Here is a 20,898-nt window from a genome sequence, read left to right as displayed (position 1 = left end):
TGTCACAATATACCAGGGTTGCTTTATTGATCGGACAATATAGCTCTAAAAGTAAATTTCTTATCCAACATGAATCAAAGATCAAACAACATAGCAACTCCGCGGTACTCGGCCTGTGCACTAGATTTTGATAGAGTTGGTTGTCGTTTAGATGACCAAGAGACCAATAATTTGCCACCAAGAAAAACACAATAACCCGAGGTGGAACGTCGGGCGTCAGGGCATCTTCCCCAATCAGCATCAGTATAAGAAATGAGCTTATTGAAAGAAGATTTATAAAGATGGAGATCATAAGAAAAAGTACCTTGCAGATAACGTAGAATACGTTTGAGAGCATTCATATGCTCATTCCTGGGATCGTGCTTGTGAAGGCATATCTACTGTACTGCATAGGAGATGTCGAGCCGAGTAAAAGTAAGATATTGCAACACGTTGGCCAGACTACGATACTTAGTGGGATCCTCATATAGGGAGTCCGCAGAGGCACTAAGCTTCGATTTAGTGTCAACTTGCGCATGGCATGGGCCACAATTAGACATCCCGAACCTATCAATGATATCTGTAGCATATTGTTTCTGGGATAAAAGCATACCAGTAGCACTACGAGTGGCTGCAATCCTTATAAAGAAACTCAGAGGACCTAGATCCTTCATAGCAAATTCAGTGCCCAAAAGAGTCATAAAATGCTTTATGAGATGATCAGAAGATGCTGTCAGAATAATATCATCAACATATAACAAAATATAAGCCATATCCAAACCCTGTCTGTAAATGAACAATGAAGTATCAGATTTACTATTAGAAAATCCAATTGTGGTAACAAAGTCTGCAAATCGCCGATACCAGGCCCGTGGAGCCTATTTGAGACCATAAAGGGATTTTTTAAGTAAGCAAACATGATCAGGACAACTCTTGTCCGAAACCCCATGGGTTGATGCATATAGACTGTTTCACTGAGATATCCGTGCAAGAAAGCGTTTTTGACATCTAATTGATGAATAGACCATGATTTTGAAAGAACAATGCTTAGAATAGTACGAATTGTTGCCAATTTATCAACCAGACTAAAAGTCTCATCACAATCAATACCCTGTCTCTGAGTTTTCCCATCACTTACAAGCTTTGCTTTATGCCTCTCAAATGAACCATCAGATTTTTTTTTTCATATGACAAAAAATCCACATTGACCTGATAACATTAACATCCTATGGCCTTGGAACCAATTCCCATGTATCATTATCAATAAGAGCATTATATTCATCTAACATTGCATTTTCCCAATTCGGGTCTTGAATAGCACTAACAGGATCCTTGGGTATAGGAGAGATGTTACGTGTAATCATGGTGTTTAAATTGTGAAAATATTTAGAATTAAGCATGGTAATGCTATTTTTAGCTCTTGTAATCATACTATGGGAGATAGGAATAGGCTGGGGGAATTGTGTGGCTTTGTCAAGTGGTGATGATGCATGAGAGGGAGATATGGTAGGCTGCCCAAGCTGTATTAGTGGTGTGTGAGTGCGTGGGGCAGGTTACGGGGAAGAGGGAGGATTGAGAGTGACATCGTTAGGGGAGGGGGGCTTCCAGTTGCTGGTGGCTGGAGTGCTGACCCAGCGGGCGCTGGAAAACCAGCGGCTAGAGCAGAAACTGAGGCTGGGGTGGCTTTGCTTGCCTCGACCCAACGCCTGAAGGATGAGCGACGGGTGTGGTTGCCCCTGCATCGTGAGGTGTAAGGGGAGGGTGGGAAATGCTTTGAGAATGTAAATGGGAAAGTAACAGATTATAATCCAAACAATTATAATCCTCTTTTTGAGGTGATCGAGTGAATTTTGGAGAAAAGGGAACTCGGTTTCGACAAATTTCACATGACGACAAATAAGAATTTTTCCATTTGACATATTGTAGCACTTTGAACCACGATGATTGGAAGGGGGACCTAGATAGACGCAAGGAGTGGACTGACAGGCTAAAGTCGTATCACCTAATCAAAAGTAATTGCTAAAACCACTAATTAATAATAGATAGGGAAGTAGGGTCGAATCCACAGGGAAACGAGTCTTTCTATTCCTAATTAATTATTATAATCTAAATTATTAAGTAACCAAAAGTTGTTATTTAAAGGAACTATACTACGAAGAATATGAGTAGGGAGAAATAAAAGTAGGGAGAAATCAAATAATAAAAGACCTAGGGCATAGGTTCACCAATAAATAATATTCCAGGGTAAAACATAACAATCAATCATCAATGCATCAATTAATCAGATCATAAAGGGCTTTCGCTACATATTACAATCACAGAGTTAATTTATCGGTATTAAATCTCATCTCTAGAATCTCGACCTAACCATTTATAAATTAGTCTGCCTATTGAAACTAAGCCTAAACATCAATTCTCATCTCTCGAATCTCGAATCAATATTGCTAAACTCATACAAATTAAATATGGCCAAATCTAACCGCATAGCATTAAATCAATCAATAGGAAATTAATCAAGCATTGACAATTAACAATAATAAATTACCCCTTCATATTATTTATGGATCCCTATAACCCTAGAAAGAAAACTACTCACACATAATTAAATATAAACTAAACAAAGCAATTAAACAAGTTATGATGAAAGAGAGAGAATAAATAACTGAGATTAAAGGAGAAGAAATCGTTACCAAAGTTGAAGGAAACAAGAGATGGAATTAAACAAAGAGTTGTAGAAAGAGAAAATAATACTAGAGTTTAAGAGGAGAGAGAGAGAGAAAAGTTAGAGAGAGAGAGTAAGGGAAGGGAGAAAAGAATCCCCCTAAACTTGCTTAACAAAAGCGTATATATACTAAGGTCAAAAATCCTAAGTTAAAACAACTTAAACGACGCTTAAAGTTCTCCTCAGAAACACGCGCCCGATCGGGCGAGGCACCGCCCGATTGGGCGCGTCTTCGGGCGGAGACCCTTGCACCAGGCGGTGACACTTTGGGCTACTTGGACTCCTTGTTTGGGCTTTAATCATTCGGTCCAATGCCTCATCTTCTCATAAGTCGAGCCCTTAATCGCCGGTTCGATGACTCTAACCGATCTTGGGCTACGAACGATGGTCGTGCTCCTCCAATGCTCGTAGTCACTCTATAAAATCCCGAGAAAATGCTCCAAGAGTGCAATTCCCTATAAAACTCAACCAAAACTACGAAAACATTAGAAACACATATTAGTAATAAAAGTGGCTCTAAACAGCCAAAAGCACTACTAATTATGACCAAGGGATGGGGGTAAAATACTATATAAAATAGACATATCATGGACCTTTCTTGCAACTTATGAATAGAATTGGTAGGGAAGAAGGAAAAACAAAGACAACCAAAAACAGGCAATTTCGATTAAATAGGATCACATTGATATAGAATTTGAGCGGGTGACTGAAATCCTAGAACTTTGGTCGGTAAGATGTTTAAGAGATAAGTAGCCATTTCTAAAGCATGGTGTATGTACATAAAACCGAATATATGATAATTATATCATATATTCTAACACAATTACTTAAAACTTTATGCCGGTCAGTATGCTATATATAAATGAGTATAATTGAAGATTAGTTGTAGCAATTTTAAACATTAGGCCTGCTTATGAGATAAGACAGCTCGAGAGCTACTCGGTCAAAGCTCGAGCTCGACTCGGGGCTCTAACGAGTCGAATCAAGGTAGTGCCACTACCCGACTCGAAAAGCTCGTGAGAAGCTTGGTATGATTAAAAAAATTTTAAAAAACTTTTTATATACTTCAAACATTTTTGTAAAATTATTTTCTTAATTTCTTAAGTCTTATAATTAGCTTCAAAGGATAGTGTATTAAGATAAAAATAATAACAATATAATTTTTGTAATCACCATAATTATAATATACAAAAACATTAAACTAAAAACACACTTCTACTTAACATAAATCAATTATTACAATTCTTTAAGAAAATAAAGCAAATTTAGATTGTACAAGGTAATAAAACGTTAAGGACGTTGATTATAAAATGTTATGCATATTCGGATATTGATGGTATATATATGTGTGCAAAGCTATAAAAATAATAATATGATGTTACACCACTTGTACCACATCGCTATGTAGAATGAGATATATAAAAAAACACTAATGGTATTAGATGTTCTATAAATCTATAGCCCCACATTGAAGTGTTAGAAAAGAAGATGGGTTTAAGAAATGTTTTAAAAGTAACACAATATTATACTAGATAATTAGTGTAGGCCTTATATTGAGACATGCTATATTGAGTTCAAAATCAAGTTTAACTCAAATTGAGCTCAAGCTGAGCTCAAATCGAGCACGAGCCGAGTTTAAATCAAGCTTCAGCTCAAGCCGAGCTCAAGTAGTTTGAGCTTGTGTGTTGAATTGACGAGTCGAGTTCGAGCTTGAAAATGTAAGTTCGTAAGTTTTTGAACTTGAGTCGAGCACGAATTGAACGAGTTTTCAAGTCGAGTTTAGTGATATTCGAGCTGGACTCGCATCATAATCCATCCCTATACCTTTATTCATTCATGATCGACTATGGGCACATGATCATGACTATCTTTTTCATCAACTACTGGCACAACTGCACAAGGCAGAAAAGCCCACTCCACGTCTGTTTCTCTTTCTAATCAGGGTGTTAAAGACAATATTGATGATCTCGAAGAAGATATTATGTATCTGCCAATAACCAATAAGTATTGCAGTAGTTGTTATAAAAAAAAAAAAATATTGAAGTAGTTGGTATAGTGTTGTTAAATTAGTAGTAGCTGCTGGAGGAAAGTTGCATTTATTTTAGATTTTATTCATTAATATACCTTTATTAACAGTTATTTGCAACAAAAGAGATTTGCGCGGATTTTTAGGCAAAATTTTTTAAGTATGATTATTGAAAAATAAGGGTATATGCATAAGGCCTTAAATATTAATCCTACTACTACCAAAAAAAAAAAACACAATTACCCAAAAACCCAGAAACACCAAACCCAAAACCACCAACCATCGGAACCACCAAAGCCATCGAAACCCAGAACCCAAAACCACCACCAAAACCACCGGAATCCAACTACGAACCCAGAAAAACCACCGTCGAACCCCTCAAACTCTTCGACTATCCATCAAAACTACCCCCACCGAAACCCTTTAACGACCCACCAAAAACCACCCCTAACTGTTTCCCTTTGACAAACCACCAAAACCACCAAAATCAACGAAGAACCACCGAAACCCTTCGACTATCCATCAAAACTACCCCCACCGAAACCCTTTAACGACCCACCAAAAACCACCCCTAACTGTTTCCCTTTGACAAACCACCAAAATCAACGAAGAACCACCGAAACCCTTCGACTACCACCAAAATCAATCCCGCGAACTCAGTGAACTCACCCGCGAACCCAACCACGAAAATCACCCACACGAACCACCAAAATCACCGACACCCTCGCACCAAGACCCAGGCGCACTAACCCACAACCCACAAACCCAGATCCTAAACCTGCAAAATCAAGACCATTTTTCCAGATTTTAATTGAGTGTGTTTCTTCTTCAATTCATGAAAAGTGGTTGAAGGAGGAGAGAAAGTTAATATTGCAGATGATAAAAATGGAGATATTAGATTATGGAGAGGAAGAGGAAGAAGATGATGAAAAGATGAATATGGATTGATGATTATTGAAAGATAAAATAAGCTTAATTAGATTAGATTAGTTTTTAATCAATTATGTTTTAAGTATGTAATTGATGTTATAAAGTTTTAAGTAAGGGTGTTTTTGTAATTTCATTTAAAAAAAGTTTCTAAAAATGGAAAGATTTGGGAATGTTGCAAATAATAGTTAGCACCCATTTTTTAGTAAATATTGCAAATAACTGTTAACGGAGGTAGTATGTAATAAGTTAGAAATGACATTATACCTATTTAAATTTCAATAATTTATTATTTGAGACGTGACATTTCATTGAATTACGGAAGTTTTTAAATATATCATTTGCTATGACCAATACGTAGAGAAATTCTGGTGCTCAAATCTTCCACATATATACTTATTATAATGTCTCAACGAATCTAATATTTTCTCCGTTTTTTTATTATTGCATTATAGGGGTTGGGTATAACTATTTTGGTAGTGGAAAAAAGTAAGAGAGAGAAATTAAAGGTAAAAATACAAAATTGTCCATGTGACATATTGACAAACTAAAAAGTAAGTGTCAAAAACCAAGGGTATGTTGGGTATTTATAGTGTGAACACAAATAATTTTTTTCCTAAAAAGAAAATGGTGCAATATTTGTGAAATTTAAGTGGTACAATAATCAAAGAACGGAGGAAGTATTTATTTACTATGCTTGTATGTATGTGCACGACAATATAAAATTGTGTAATATTTTAATTTTTAATTATTTAATTTTCAAATATTTTTAATCAACTCAATTTTGTGCCAAAACAACATATTGCCTCCGTTTTCAATAAATTACAACACTTGAATTGGGTTGGCTTGACACATAATTTAAGAAAACTATAGAGTAAGGATCGATAATATTCTGTATAAAGTATAGTTATTAGGGACATATATGATGTTAGTGGTGTTATCAACAAGTCACTTATATTCACTTAAAGGATAACGTGCGTGTTCGGGCTTGCCTCTTAAAGTGTGACAGTGTCACTAAGAAGATTACGAATTTGAGTAACATGAGGTTTTTTGTCCACACAATGGTGGCCTTTCTTCCCAATAATGTTAGCTTAGCCACCTCGTGTTTAAAATTCTGTTGTTTGATGCTTTTATAAGATATGACTTGGTCATGACGACTATTAGAGCAACTCCAATGGTATAACCATTGGAGTTGCTTGCAATTTTTAAAATTTTCTAGTTACTAGCTTGATCATTGGAGTTAAAAATTATAATTAGCTTGATCAAACAAATTAGCTTGTTTAAGCTAATTTGTTAGAGAAAAAAGTTTCCAAATTTTTTGGAGATTAACATATTAAAATAATTAAATTTATAAAACTAATTGAGAAAATCAAGCTTATTTAATTAATAAGCTAGTAGCTAATCATTAGAGTACAAAATAGCTACAAAGAAAATTAGCTAAAAATCATATGTGACATGCCAAGCTAATTTAACAATTAGCTTACCATTGAAGATGCTCTTAGCATACTAATTTGGGAGTAATTAAAGGGTATCTGTCGTATTGTTTTGCTAATTACTCTCACTTACTCACTTAAAGGGTATCCACGTATCTAGTCATATATGTATAATAGATCTTGATAATTTATCTGAATGTAAGTTTAACTTACTCTTCTTTAATTTATTTACTTTCGATATTTTAAATAAGAATATTAAAAGAACTACTCTCTCGTTGAGTACTATGGGCCTGTTTGGCATTAGCTTTTAAGGTAGTTGTTAGCTGTTAGACCTACTCAAAATACTACCTTAAAATAATATTAGTGTTTGGTGAAGTAGTGTTTTAAGTAGAGCTGTCAAAAGCTGACCCGACCTGAAATACCGACCTGGACCCGATTATTAACCGACCTGTCTGAACCCGAAAAAATGGTGACTAGAACCCGACCAGAAACCAACCCGGCCTAGACCCGAGTTGACCTGAGTATTTGAGACTCGAACCCCAACATGAATCGACCTGAAAATGACCTAACCTGAATGTAACCCGTAAATTATTGACCTAAACCGAACCCGACCTGAACCGAAATTGACCCAAACCTATTTTAACCCGACCTGTTACTAACCTGACCTAAATTCAACCCGACATGTTCCTAACCCGACCTGTTACTATCCTGACTCGAAATTCAACCCTACCTGTTACAAACCCAACCCGAAATCAACCCGACTTGTTATTGACCCGACCCAAATTCAACCCGACTTGTTATTGACCTGACCCGAATTTTACCCGACCTATTATTAACCCAACCCAAAATTCAACTCGATCTGTTACTAACCCGACCTGAAATCAACACGACTTGTTATTGACCTAACCTAAATTCAACCCAAATTGTTTCTGACCCGATTTCAAATCACCTTAAATTCAATTTAGACTACCTTATTATTATTGATCAAAGCATTTTGTTCAGGGAGACCAAGTCAGTCCAGGCCAACAAAAGAAAGAAGCATCATCCCCAAATTTAAGAGCTAATAAATATAGTATATATTTGTTGTATGGTCCAAGGAGATAATTATCTTCCTAAATTATAAGCTATAGTTCCCTAGTATGTTGCCATATATATTGTTATATAGTCAAAGGAATTAGCTTGATAAAAATGATAATTATCTATTTATAGTTAGTTAGAGTTTAGCCCCAAATTTAAGACTTGAACATGACCCGACTTGGAAATGACCCGACCTGATTGCAACCCACAAATTATTGACTTAAACCGAAACTGGCTTGAACCTGGTAATGACCCGACTTGGAAATGACCCGACCTGATCATAACCCGCAAATTGTTGACTTGAACCGAACCCGACTTGAACCCAAGAATGACCCGACATGGAAATGACCCGACCTAATTATAACCCGCAAATTATTGACTTGAACCGAACCTGAATCAAACCCGAGAATGATCTGACCTGATTCTAACCTGCAAATTATTAACTTGAACCAAACCCGACTCGAACCCGAGAATTACCCTAACCTGTTTTAACCCGTGAAAACCCGAATTAAATCCGACCTATTATTCACCCGACCCGAATGTAACCCGACCTGTTATTAACCTGACCCAAACCCGAACCAAACCTGATAAGATGTATGACCGATGTGACCCAACTCAAGCATGACCCAACCCGAACCCGACCCGCATAGGTTATGGCATTAACTCAAATTGACCCGACCCGAGTTGACCGACCCACTCTTATCCGACCCAAACCCGACCTGTTTACCCGAATTGACAGCTCTAGTTTTAAGTAGCTGTTAGAGGTAAAGGTAGCTTTTAAGTAGCTGTTATTGAAAGCTAAAAAAGATAGCTTTTGAAATTGTAAAGTAGCGTTCAACTTTTTTGTTTTGTTTTTATTTTCTAATGAACTTTTTTTCTTTTTCTTTTTCTTTTTGACTCAGTATTATTTGTTTCAGTCAATCTTAATATCAACCTTTTCTATTCCATATCCTTTTTTTTTTCCCCTTTCATTACGAGGAGTATTTTTTTTAATCTTATTTTTTAAATTGATTATTTATTAGCAATATATGTTATACTATATAATATTTGAAATTATCAAACATATGATACATAACATGTCACACTAATAATAATAATAATAATAATAATAATAATAATAATAATAATAATAATAATTGTATTTGATAGTTTCAATCGCTACTTTTACCGAACACTTATAGTATGAACCGCTACCTTGACAGCTGACCTCTAACAGCTACTACTTGACAGCTCACAGTTACCTCTACAGCTCACAGCTACTCAAAAGCTAATAGCCAACAGCTACAGCTAGTTTTGCCGAACAAACCCTATATATAGGGTCAGGATCCAGTAAGAACCACCATTTATGTGAGAACTCATTTTTTATGTGAGGACAAATCTCAGCCATTAAATTGTATTAAATTCAATAGCTGAGATTGTTCAACTAGTAATGGCAATAATGTAATTCTTAAAACAAACACATTAGTCCCTAAAACCCAAATTACGTACAATTTTTTTACTCTTTCTCTCTCTTCAAAATTTGAATGAGGGATAACAATGGAGACTAAAAATTGAAAATTGACGATTTCTCTCCTTTCTTCTGCACTTGTAATTTAACAAATGTGTAAAAACTTAGTTGTTCATTTATCAAATGAGCAAATAATATTGTAGCCATTGTATTAGATCAAATCACAGCCATTTATTTATTTTGACTAATATAAACCGTTGATGAAATTGACTATTGATTTTTTTTTTGAAAAAGTTGACCAAAAAAGGAAAAAAAAAGAACTAAAAATCTCCCATGTTCTATCCCACTATCATTTGGTTTCCAATTTTTGACAGATTATTATTTTTTTTTTTTCGTTTGCTTTCAATCTTCTTAATTGTGTGTTCACGGTAGAAACTCATAAATTTGTACGTTTGATGCAATTGTTCACTGTAGAAACTATGTAACATCAACCTTTGAGGTTTTGATTGCGTGGACATTCTTTTGCTTTGGCTTCTGATGATCGTCATCTATTAAATTTTCCATCAAATAAGAATATTGTTATCCTTTCACTTGGAGTTACTTTTTCTCGATGTCGTCCTTTCATTCTTCTTAATTATGTATTTATGTATTACTTACATTTTCATTTTTGAGAAATCTATACTTATATAATTTAATTAAATTAAAGTGGATGAGGGTTGGATTGAAGGCTTGAAGTAACACAATTAAGAAGAATGAAACCAAACGACATTCAGTAGGGGAAAAAAAACCTAATCTGTGAAAAATTAAAAACCAAATAATAGTTGGATAGAACATGGAAGTTTTTTTTTTTTTAATTTTAAATTTAATTTTTTTATATCAGTGTTTTAAAAAAATAAAATTAAAAGTCAATTTTATCAATGATTCACATTAGTTAAAAGAAATAACGGTTTTGATTTGATCTTATACAATGACCACAATTTTATTGTGGCCATTTAAAAACTATCCACACTTAATTGCTAATTTTCAAATGAGGAAAACTTAGTTTTTTTATTTTATTTTTTTAAGAGCAAATACAAGTCAATCCCCTTGATAAACATTTTTTGTTTATCAAGTGGTATTCTTGTAATAAAATGGCATTGGGAAGCACAAAATAACAATAAACAATTTGGAACAACTGAGGTGTTCCACTTATTCTGAAAAATCACGTGCAAGGTGCTTTTGACAGACCATCAAATGATTTTGCTTGTGTCCGTTAGGAGTTAACCCAAGCTTGAGGCTTTTCCTTTTCTTTTTCATTTTTAGGCTGCTCTGAATCTTAACTTTGGCACTAATCTTCACCATTCGCCATAATCAACCCCAAAAGTAGTACTACACTTCCTTCTCTCTCCTCTACAAACCTAGTCGTCTTCTTTCTTTAGATCGACCCCACCGCTGCTACTAAATCTACCCACCGTTCCTACCGTATTCAACCCACCTCACAAGTCACAACCACTAGCGGCGAGCCGACGACCACGATGACGGCGATTAACCACCATCCTCTTTGTCATACCTTCCCCTAAAGGGTTAATATGGCTTCACTTTACATATTTTGCTATTAGGGTGTCTTAATTTTCGGACGGCCGACAGATATCGTCGCTTGTGGTTGTTGTGGCCATGGGAGGTAACTCACTTTTGAGTAACGTCGTTTGTAGGAAGTTAAAAGGAAATATTCCCGGTTTGTATTAAATTACAGATATACCCCGTTTTCGCTAGCCAATTTGACGAAATTGACCCTTGATAAACGCCCCAGGTTTATCTGCGAGATCAACCTGGGTGTGCTTTTTTTTTTTTTAATAACTAAGTATTAATTACAATTAAAATTATTACTTCAGAAACCAAAGAGGATAGAGATAGAAAATTAAAGCAAGTGATTAGTGTTAAAAAAAATAGACAGTGAGAAAAAAAAAATTTGACACATCGAATTCGTAATTTATCAATATTGGTTACATGCATTCTAATAAAATATAAAGGTAGTATTCGTGAAATTCTAAAATAGGAGTACTTATATTTAAGTAATAATTGAAAATTATTTGAAATTGTGACCATTATACATCGAATTCGTAATGTAATGTAATTGCATGATTCACGACTTAATTAGTTGTGAATTCGTATTAAGGTAATGTAAATTATGTAATCACGTGATTCACATGATATCAATATACATCTCGAAAATATCTTAATGTCGTGGTAATAAGTCTTTTTTTATTTTTTTTTTATTTTATTTTTTATTTTTTATTTTTTGTCTTACTTTGTCTATTTATACTTAATTAAATAAAAAAATGTGTAACAACATGAATCATGAGTTCGTGACATGTTTATTTTGTTATCTTGTTGTCGTCGATTGCTACTTTTAAATTGAGAATATTTGATTTGTTTTGAAGGTTCTAGATAGTTACATTTTCCCTTTATTCTATGATTGGTTGTTTTTAGGATTTTTAGTTCTCCCTTCATACAAATTTTATTGTCACACACTCGCACCTTTTATTCCTGAGTGAAGCATATACAAAGTAGCTTTAACTTTTACTTTTTTCACCGTTAAGAACCTCTTATTTTTATTTTCACCGTTAATGACCTATTGACACTTTACCGGTGAAACTTAATCATATTAGTTAAATTATTGGGTCCCTTTTAGTTAAACTTTAATACTTTATTATTCTAAAATTTATATAAATGGCAATTGACTTAAATTTTTTTTTGGGGAAAATAAAATTTAATTATACTTACCCCCAAAATGCAAGACTGACGAAACTTATCTTCCAAAATTTAATCATATTGGTATTGAGAACAACTGCAAGACTGGCTTAATCTTCAATTAACATAAGTTAGGTACATATCAAATTCCTTAAATTTTTTTTTATTTTTATTTATTTTGACATAAAACTTTAAATTAATTGATCTGGTTGATCAATCTTAAGCAACTTAATCTTCTCACAACAACTTCTTCTTATTCACATTTCATCGATCTTCCTTTTTTTTTTTCCCTTTAGGAAATCAGGGGTGCATAGTTAGGAAGTTCGAAGAAGATGATTATAATTTTGGCTAATTTTGTTGATGATTCTTTGCAAAAGCAGGGTAAGAATTTTTTGGGAAATAAAAAGTGAAAACAATTATGTAATTTTGTTAACAATTACGGAGTATTTTTACACTGAATATGGTTTTTGTTAATGTAGTTTAAATTCTGATAATTTAGTGAACTCAAGTAACATATGATTGTTTTGGAAAAAAAAAATGTAACTTATGGTTGACAGTCAACCTTTGGTTAATGGTGAGTTAAGTGCCCGAAATGCTAACCTTAGGTCCTTAAAGGTGAAAACAAAAATATGAGGTCCTTAAAGGTGAAAAACTCAAAAGTCTAGGTCCTTAATGTATGGTTAACTCTTTTATTCCTTTTATTTATGTTTATCTCAATTTAATTGTCATGTTGGCTATTACGACAATAACTTAATAATATAATGATATTCTCTCTATTTCTAAAAAAAAAATCTCAGATTGTCTAGGTACATCGGTACATATGCTAACGTAATACTTTGACCGATAAAAACTTTAATTTTAAATTACAAAAGTTAATATTAAAAAAAATATATATTAAAATTGATATTCTAAACAAGTAACCACATGACTATATCTTTCTTATGTATTACTGTAATCACTAACATTGGTCAAAGAGAATTATGTGAATAGAGCAAAAAGCCAAACGGTGCATTTATATTATACCAAAGGGATTAAAATTGATTTTACATAAATTACTTTATAGTTTGGTCTGGCTTTTATTTGTTTAATTCACCTTACTAGTTCATTTTAGCCTCCCCATGCAATGCACAAATTCATAATAATAAGATTTATTAATAACGATAGTCAATTGAAATGGAGTTAATTAAAATTAAATAACACATGTAATTTTTTTTATTTATTTAATTAATGTCATATATATAATGAGAACCAAGGCTATAATAAGAACTAGGAACTAATCTAGGCTCTTAAATCATGTTAATCGAACGGTCAATATGCCTACCGTGTCATTAATGACATTTTCGTTATATTTCAATTTTACAAAGTGATTTCCAGTTTCATTTCTAAAAAGCAAATGAAAAGTTAGTAAAAGTAAATGAAATCAGTCATAAAATAAATAAAATTGCCTTAAAAGTTAAAAAACTGAAAAAAAGTTTTAAAATTCGCAAAATTACGAAAATTTCATTAATGAATGCGGGTGAGATGTGAGCCGTCGGATGTAGCGTGATTAAAGGCTGAGATTGGTTCCTAGATCCTATTATTCACCTTTGTTCTCACATGATCTCAATTATATATATATATATATATATATATATATATATATATATATATATATATATATATATATATATATATATATATATATATATATATATATATATATATATATATATATATATATATATATATATATATATAACGTCTTTTAATAGATTTTTTTTAGAAAAATAAATAGCATTTTAGAGGGAAAATTTCTCATAAAATTGTGCCAAGTGTCCTGTTTGATGTTTAATTTAGTATATAATAAGTATAGTTTTTTACAGAACTGAAATTACTTTAATTTTGATGAATAGGATTTATTTTTATTTTATTGATTAAAACTTATTTTTGTTGATACTCTAGTATACTTGTTATTTGAAGTTATGTACTAAAAATTATTCTTACTGAACTGAAACTATTTTATCGAACATCATTCACTTCCTCTGTTTTCTTTTACTTGTAACATATATAGTCTCATGACGTGTGCTTTAAGAAAGCTAAGTGATTATTGAAGTAAGCATTGAATCAATTTATCAAAAAAATTTAAATAGCGATAGCTAGCTCATAAGAGGAAAAGGTAAGGGTATTAGGTACTTGTAGATATGTAGTAAATTATACTCCCTCTATTTTTAAATATTTGCTCCACTTTTTATTTCCGGCCGTTTTTTAATACTTACTCCATTTTCTTATTTGCAAAACTTTTATAATATTTAATTCATTTCTCTCAACTAATGGATCCAATATAAATCATATTTTATTAATTTTATATTTTCTCTCCTCCAATTCTCTCAACTACTTTTGCTTTTCACAATTTTTTAACTTCCACGTACGTCACTACCTCCATATTTTAATATTTTCTTGAATTTCTCGTATAACTCCGCGCATGGAAAAATGGCACAAGTATTTGAAAACGGAGGGAATATATCTTTGTGGGTCATATGAAATTTGAATTATTTAAATTATTGATGCAAATGGCTCTTGCTATATAAATGAGTCTATTATTCAAGCATTTTTATCCAAGAGATAACATTGCATTACATACATTATTTGAAAGTTGTTTATGAAAACTCAACTTTCGTAAAAATAAAAATGTCAACTCAAACACCTCGTCCTGTTGCTAACTTTCATCCATGTCATTGGGGTGATCACTTTCTTAATATCACAAACCCTCATCATGACGAGGTAATATTATTTTTTGTATTTTGTATTCTTAATTGTTATTTCCAAATTAAATAAACAAATTCAAGAAACTTCATACTCGCTACGTATTTTGTATTCTTAATTGTTACGTACTAAATTTTTTTTGGCTCCTTTAATAAAACGGATTATTTAGGCATTCCAAGTTAAAAAGGAGCAAGAAGTGAGTCAACTTAAAGATGAAGTGAAGAAGGAGCTGCTGGAAACTAAGAGCAACCCTCTTGAGCTGCTGAATTTCATCGACGTAGTCGAACGTCTTGGATTGGCATATCACTTTGAACATGATATTGAAGATGCTTTGAAGCAAATTTACGAGAGCTATGAAGAGCAATGTGCCAAGGATGATCTCTACCATGTTTCGACTCGATTTCGTATCCTCAGGCAACATGGTTTCTTTGTGCCTTGTGGTAAGCATTTTACTAGGTGCCTTGATGTTTACACGATATAACTATGCCTGGAAATATAACTTTATTATCGTTAAAAAACAATTTTAAAATTAATATGGATGTTTATGTATGTTATAGAAAGTCATCATGTTTATGTTATAGAAAGTGATGTTTAAGTTTTAGAAAGTGATTTCTTTAGAGAAATGACAATTAAAAACTGCAAATGGTAGAAGTCCGTAAATCCAAATATTCATATCGTTCTCATGGTTATCAAGTTGCTTATTATACTAAGGACTTTTTGTGAAAAACTACCTTATATACATCAAATTTTGTGAAATACTACCTTACAAAAAAATTGTTGTAAGATACTACCTCATAAAAATTAAATGTTGTAAGTTGCTACCATGTGCTTAATTTAACAATGAAAGAGAAGGGGAATTAGGGGTTATAAGGGGACTATGGAGAAATTGGGTGGAAAAAGGAGAAAAAAATGATTGAAAATGGGTCATTAAATGTCTCTAATTCAATGCAATAATTCGGTAAATGATAGCTTTTTACAACATTAATTATTTTATAAGGTAGTTTTTTACAACATCTATCATTTATGAGGTAGTTTCTTACAACATTTTTTTTATAAGGTAGTTTTTCACAAAAATTGACTAGTATAAAGTAGTTCTTCACAAAAAATCCTTATACTAATTCTCCAAGATGTGGGCTGGTGTAAATCAAGATTGTATATCATGTTAAAAAAAAAATCAAGTTTTAATTTTTTTTTTTTTTTTTTGCTTCTCAAACCATCTATTTCAAATCATTTCTGGGTTATTGAAAATCTTAAAACGGTTTTGATTTCGGCCATGGCAAAAAGCTTGAAATTATATATATTCAGTGATGAAGAATGCCTATTGCAATTTTGCAAATCAAGATATCATGTTAAAGAACTTTAACTCAAATTAAGAATGCCCATTACATCGGCAAATAAAATAAAGACGTGAATGATGTTTTGTTAATTAGCCATGTAAATAGCTTTAAGCCTTGAATTAGAGATGAGTGGACATCATAATTCATGAAATCAGAGGGAATGGAAGAGGCAAAGAGTATTTGCTTTAGGTACAAACTATTTTATCTAAATATTTTATGGTTAGATCAACTTAATGAATGGTGTAGATTTAGTTTTAAAAATGAATGGTCAAGATTATAAAGTTAAAATGGCTACAAAATTGTTATAGCCATTGCAAAATTGTCCTTGTTTCATGTTTACATATAGTGAGTAACAATTATATATGATTATGTCACGATGATACAGACGCATTTAACAAGTTCAAAGATGAAAATGGAAGCTTCAAGGAGTCGATAACGAAGGACGTTCTAGGACTGTTAAGCTTGTATGAGGCTTCCCATGTTCGAGTTCACGATGACAAGATACTCGATGAAGCCCTTGCATTTTCGACAACTCGTCTCAATGCCATGGTTAACCAATTAAGCTCACCTCTTTCTGATCAAGTTGCCCATGCCCTTCACCAACCTCTCCACAAGGGCATGCCGCGAGTAGAGAATAGGCATTACATCTCGGTGTATGAAAAGGATCCTTCACATAACAAAACTCTCCTCAAGTTTGCAAAACTCGATTTCAATTTGCTTCAAGCCTTACACCAGAAGGAGCTCAAAGATCTAAAAAGGTGTTCGATTCTTATTGTTATTACAAAAGTATTTTATTCCTAGCTTCTAACGTATATGTACATGCAAGCTAAGCTACGTTAATCTCCTGATGTGTGACTACTAACACAGGTGGTGGAAAGGACTACATTTGAATGCATCATTCAGTAGAGACCGATTAACAGAGGCGTATTTTTGGATTTTAGGAGTCTACTATGAACCCCAATTTTCATTTGCTCGGAAAGTGTATCGGAAAATTTTCAAGTCAACATCATTATTAGACGATACTTATGATGCATATGGAACTATTGAAGAACTTGAACTACTCACTGAAACATTTCAAAGGTTTGCCTGATAATGACATTAAGTATACCGTGTGTTTAGTTTTGTCTTCGTCTGTCTCATGATGATATTAAGTCATAGATAGATTATGTAAAGAATTATTATAGATAAATATCATAGATTTCATTGGTATGAAGCCAATGAAGGAGATAGATTTATGTAAAACCATAAATAAAGTAAATGATACATATAGTTCTAACTTTAATCTATATATGTAGTATTAGGAAAAAAAAAAAGAAAAAAGAAAAAAAACAACCGTGGTTAGTCAATTGTAGGACAAAAAGAATAATTATTCATAAATAGAACATGCAATATATACTTTGCCCTAATATAAAGTTTATCAACCATTTGAAATGTTTTTTTTTTTTCTTTTTTTTCTTTTTTTCTTTTAATGAGATGAAGTATTTAGCTATATATTAGAATTTAAGAGGATAAAGGAAAGTATTTTTCAGGGCATGTTGGGACAAAAGTTGTATGGATGAACTTCCGGAGCATGTGAAGTGGAGTTATTATGCCAATGTTGAAGCTTGTGAGGAAGCTGAAAAAGATCTTGCCAAACAAGGAAGATCATCTTTCGTTAACTATACAAGACAACAGGTTCGCCTTATATTCAATAAAAACCATTTTAATAAATTTAAGAAGCTTTTAATTTATTGATAGCCAACTTTTGTTAAGTTTGATTACCACTCAAAAAACCTAGAACGCCCATATTTTTATGCATTATATGTTAAAATGTTGTCATGCATGTTTTTTGAAATTTGACGCATGAATAGTAGGACTGTAGGAGTATGTATTTAAATCTATTAAATAAATAAATGCCATCAACTAAAGTGATATCTTTAAAAAGTTTTAAAATCTAAGCTCGACCGAACATTGACAAGTGATAAATTGAGGTTATAATATTTTTTTTTGATCCCCTTTAATTTTATAACTGTATTGTATGTCTAGTTGAAAGCCTTATGCAAAGCCTATATTCAAGAAGCAAGATGGTGCCACCAAAAATATGTTCCTACATATGATGAGTATATGAAGATTGCCTTGGTGACCTCTCCATACCCTCATGGAATAGTTGCCTCATTCCTTGGCATGGGAGATATTGCATCGAAGGCGGTATTTGAATGGGCATGTCAAACTCCTATGCCTAATATCATAAAGGTTGCATCTACAATAATAAGACTCATGAACGACATAGGTGGCCACAAGGTACCAAATGTCGACAATCATTTGATTCAAACTATTAGTACAATTTTATAATATGAAGTAAACCATAATGATTTAATTAATTAGTGAAATACTAACAATTGTGCAATTTTGAATTTGTGACCAGTTTGAGCAAAAGAGGAAGCATGTCGCATCAGCTGTGCAATGCTTGATGGAGAAACATGCATTGTCTGAGGAGGAAGCAAATGAGAAGCTAAAAGAAGAAGTCGAGGATGCTTGGAAAGATATAAATCAAGCAATGCTCCAACTTTATGTGATTCCAAAACCTTTACTTATTCGGATTCTCAACTTAGCTCGTTCGGCTAATGTTATATACAAGGACGATGCTGATGGTTACACACATGTTAACCAAACTCTTAAGGACAAAGTTGCATCTGTTCTTGCTCATCCAATTCCCTTGTAATAGTATTTCTATATGAGGATGTTTCCTTAAATTATTTTCTCTTGTAAGCAAGCTAAGTATGTGGTTTGTGACTGTGTCCGATCCTTTGTTTTTACGTTCTGAGTTGGTGTCTTGAGACTTGAGGCATGGGAAAAAGGCCTCATAAATAATCTTATATATTGTGACTGTGTGAGAATGTATGTGCCTAAGTTTGTTTGCTTCCTCATTATGTATAAAATAAACCTTGTTTTCTTTACTAGATTTTTCAATTACCCTTTTAATTTACTTTATTTGGTTCCTTTTTTGACAAATGCTTTTTTTTTTTTTATCCAAATGAGGAAAATACATCCATAAAGAAAAGAAAAGCAAACAAGACAGCAAGCAAAAGAAACGATTGATTTTTTGACAAATGTTTATTGTGCTTAATTAAGTTAATGCACATATATATAATATGTAAATATAGGTAGAGTTGCCCTTACTAAATGTATATATTCACTATACACACCTTTAATTTTTTTATTGCGTTCTGGAATAATAATAATAATAATAATAATAATAATAATAATAATAAAATTTTCTACTAGTGAATCTACAACTTTCTATCATCAAATATACAAGTTATCATCCATGTGTACAATAATGTATATTTGACATAAAATTAATTATATCTTTTATGCATGACTTTCTCTATCTTTCAGCTTTAACTTAAAATAAAGACTCAACAATAGTGTAATCCCACTAATAAGTACACACAAGGACATTATTTGATAAAAATTCTATGTGAGCTAACGTATGCAAGATAATGTACAAGCTTTTTATATAATTTTAATTTCTCTCTTTCTCTTCACTCTAACTCCCCTTATTGGCCAACTAATTCAAATCTAAAATAAGCTTGTTATGATTCTTATGAACAAGACTGGACCAATCGGTGGAACATGACCAAGAATTTAACAATGGATTTAATGGTGCAGATCTCACAGCATCCCATCATCATAGGTTCATAGGTCTTTTGTATGCATTTGAAGCTTATAGTTTGGCAATTTTCATTTCTAAGGTATATGAGTATTGTAATTTAGTACACCTAACTTAGCTTTTTGTTCGTATATAATATTTTCCATTTTCATGTTGTACTTTATTGATCGTTTACATTATTTCACACGTGGACCCACAGCGGATAATAGAAAAGATTTTCTAATAAAAAATTACGATTTTAACACCATTAATCACTAAAATGTCATTTGATAAATACAATAAGTTTTCCTACTCGTAGAAGATAAGCCGGGGCTCCATCGTGAAATATAGACAGTCATTTATGTTAACGTAATTCCTTTAATTTGTTTTGTCATGAACAAGACATTGCATTAAGTGATGATTGGAGAACAAGTTGAATTTTGTAGGGTGATGGTATAATAAGCATTTAATACATCTTTGTGGACACTTTAAACTCTTAAAATAGGTATGGGCTGACATTGCAGAATGTATGGCCATCAACTTTGCTGTGAAGTTGGGACGCAGATATGGGCTGAAGAAGTGGAATCGGATTGCCAATCTATTGTTAAAAGACTTGATATGGCTTCTACCTATTTCTTTGATGTAGATAAAATTTTTGACTTTTTCATCATATACCACTAATATACCATCGAAAACTTTCAAATTCACCGTATACCATTCAGTTTTATGAAAATGTCACAACATGCCATTAATGACTAATGAACGTTAACACCGTCAGTCATTAAGGCTAATAAGGCCACATGACAACATACAATTGGTTCCCTTTTAAATTAAGTCATGAATAAGC

At 32.6% G+C, this 20,898-nt stretch overlaps 1 protein-coding gene across 1 annotated transcript; it reads left to right on the top strand.

The window, feature by feature from the left end:
- The first annotated feature begins 1,412 nt into the window (after positions 1-1,412).
- Positions 1,413-19,218, top strand: LOC145575652 ((-)-drimenol synthase-like). Its single transcript, XM_081633481.1, has 9 exons — positions 1,413-1,441; positions 1,532-1,729; positions 14,927-15,101; positions 15,253-15,523; positions 16,806-17,178; positions 17,288-17,500; positions 17,950-18,094; positions 18,446-18,700; positions 18,825-19,218. The coding sequence occupies exons 1-9, from the start codon at positions 1,413-1,415 to the stop codon at positions 19,119-19,121; spliced, it is 1,956 nt and encodes a 651-aa protein (XP_081489607.1). The 3' UTR covers positions 19,122-19,218.
- The last annotated feature ends 1,680 nt before the right edge of the window (positions 19,219-20,898 follow it).

Source organism: Chenopodium album, chromosome 13 (genome assembly GCF_948465745.1).
Source record: "Chenopodium album chromosome 13, dcCheAlbu1.1, whole genome shotgun sequence".
Lineage (NCBI taxonomy): Eukaryota > Viridiplantae > Streptophyta > Magnoliopsida > Caryophyllales > Amaranthaceae > Chenopodium > Chenopodium album.
Note: the sequence above shows the minus strand (reverse complement) of the source record. Positions and strands in the feature narration are given on the sequence as shown.

What these genes read in the sequence shown, in the direction of transcription:
- LOC145575652 (XM_081633481.1), top strand. Translation starts at nt 1,413, where the DNA reads ATGGGAGATAGGAATAGGCTGGGGGAATT. An exon ending in TTGCCCCTGCATCGTGAGGT is followed by an intron (nt 1,730 to 14,926) that starts GTAAGGGGAGGG and finishes CTATTATTCAAG; the next exon opens with CATTTTTATCCAAGAGATAA. An exon ending in ACGACATAGGTGGCCACAAG is followed by an intron (nt 18,701 to 18,824) that starts GTACCAAATGTC and finishes ATTTGTGACCAG; the next exon opens with TTTGAGCAAAAGAGGAAGCA.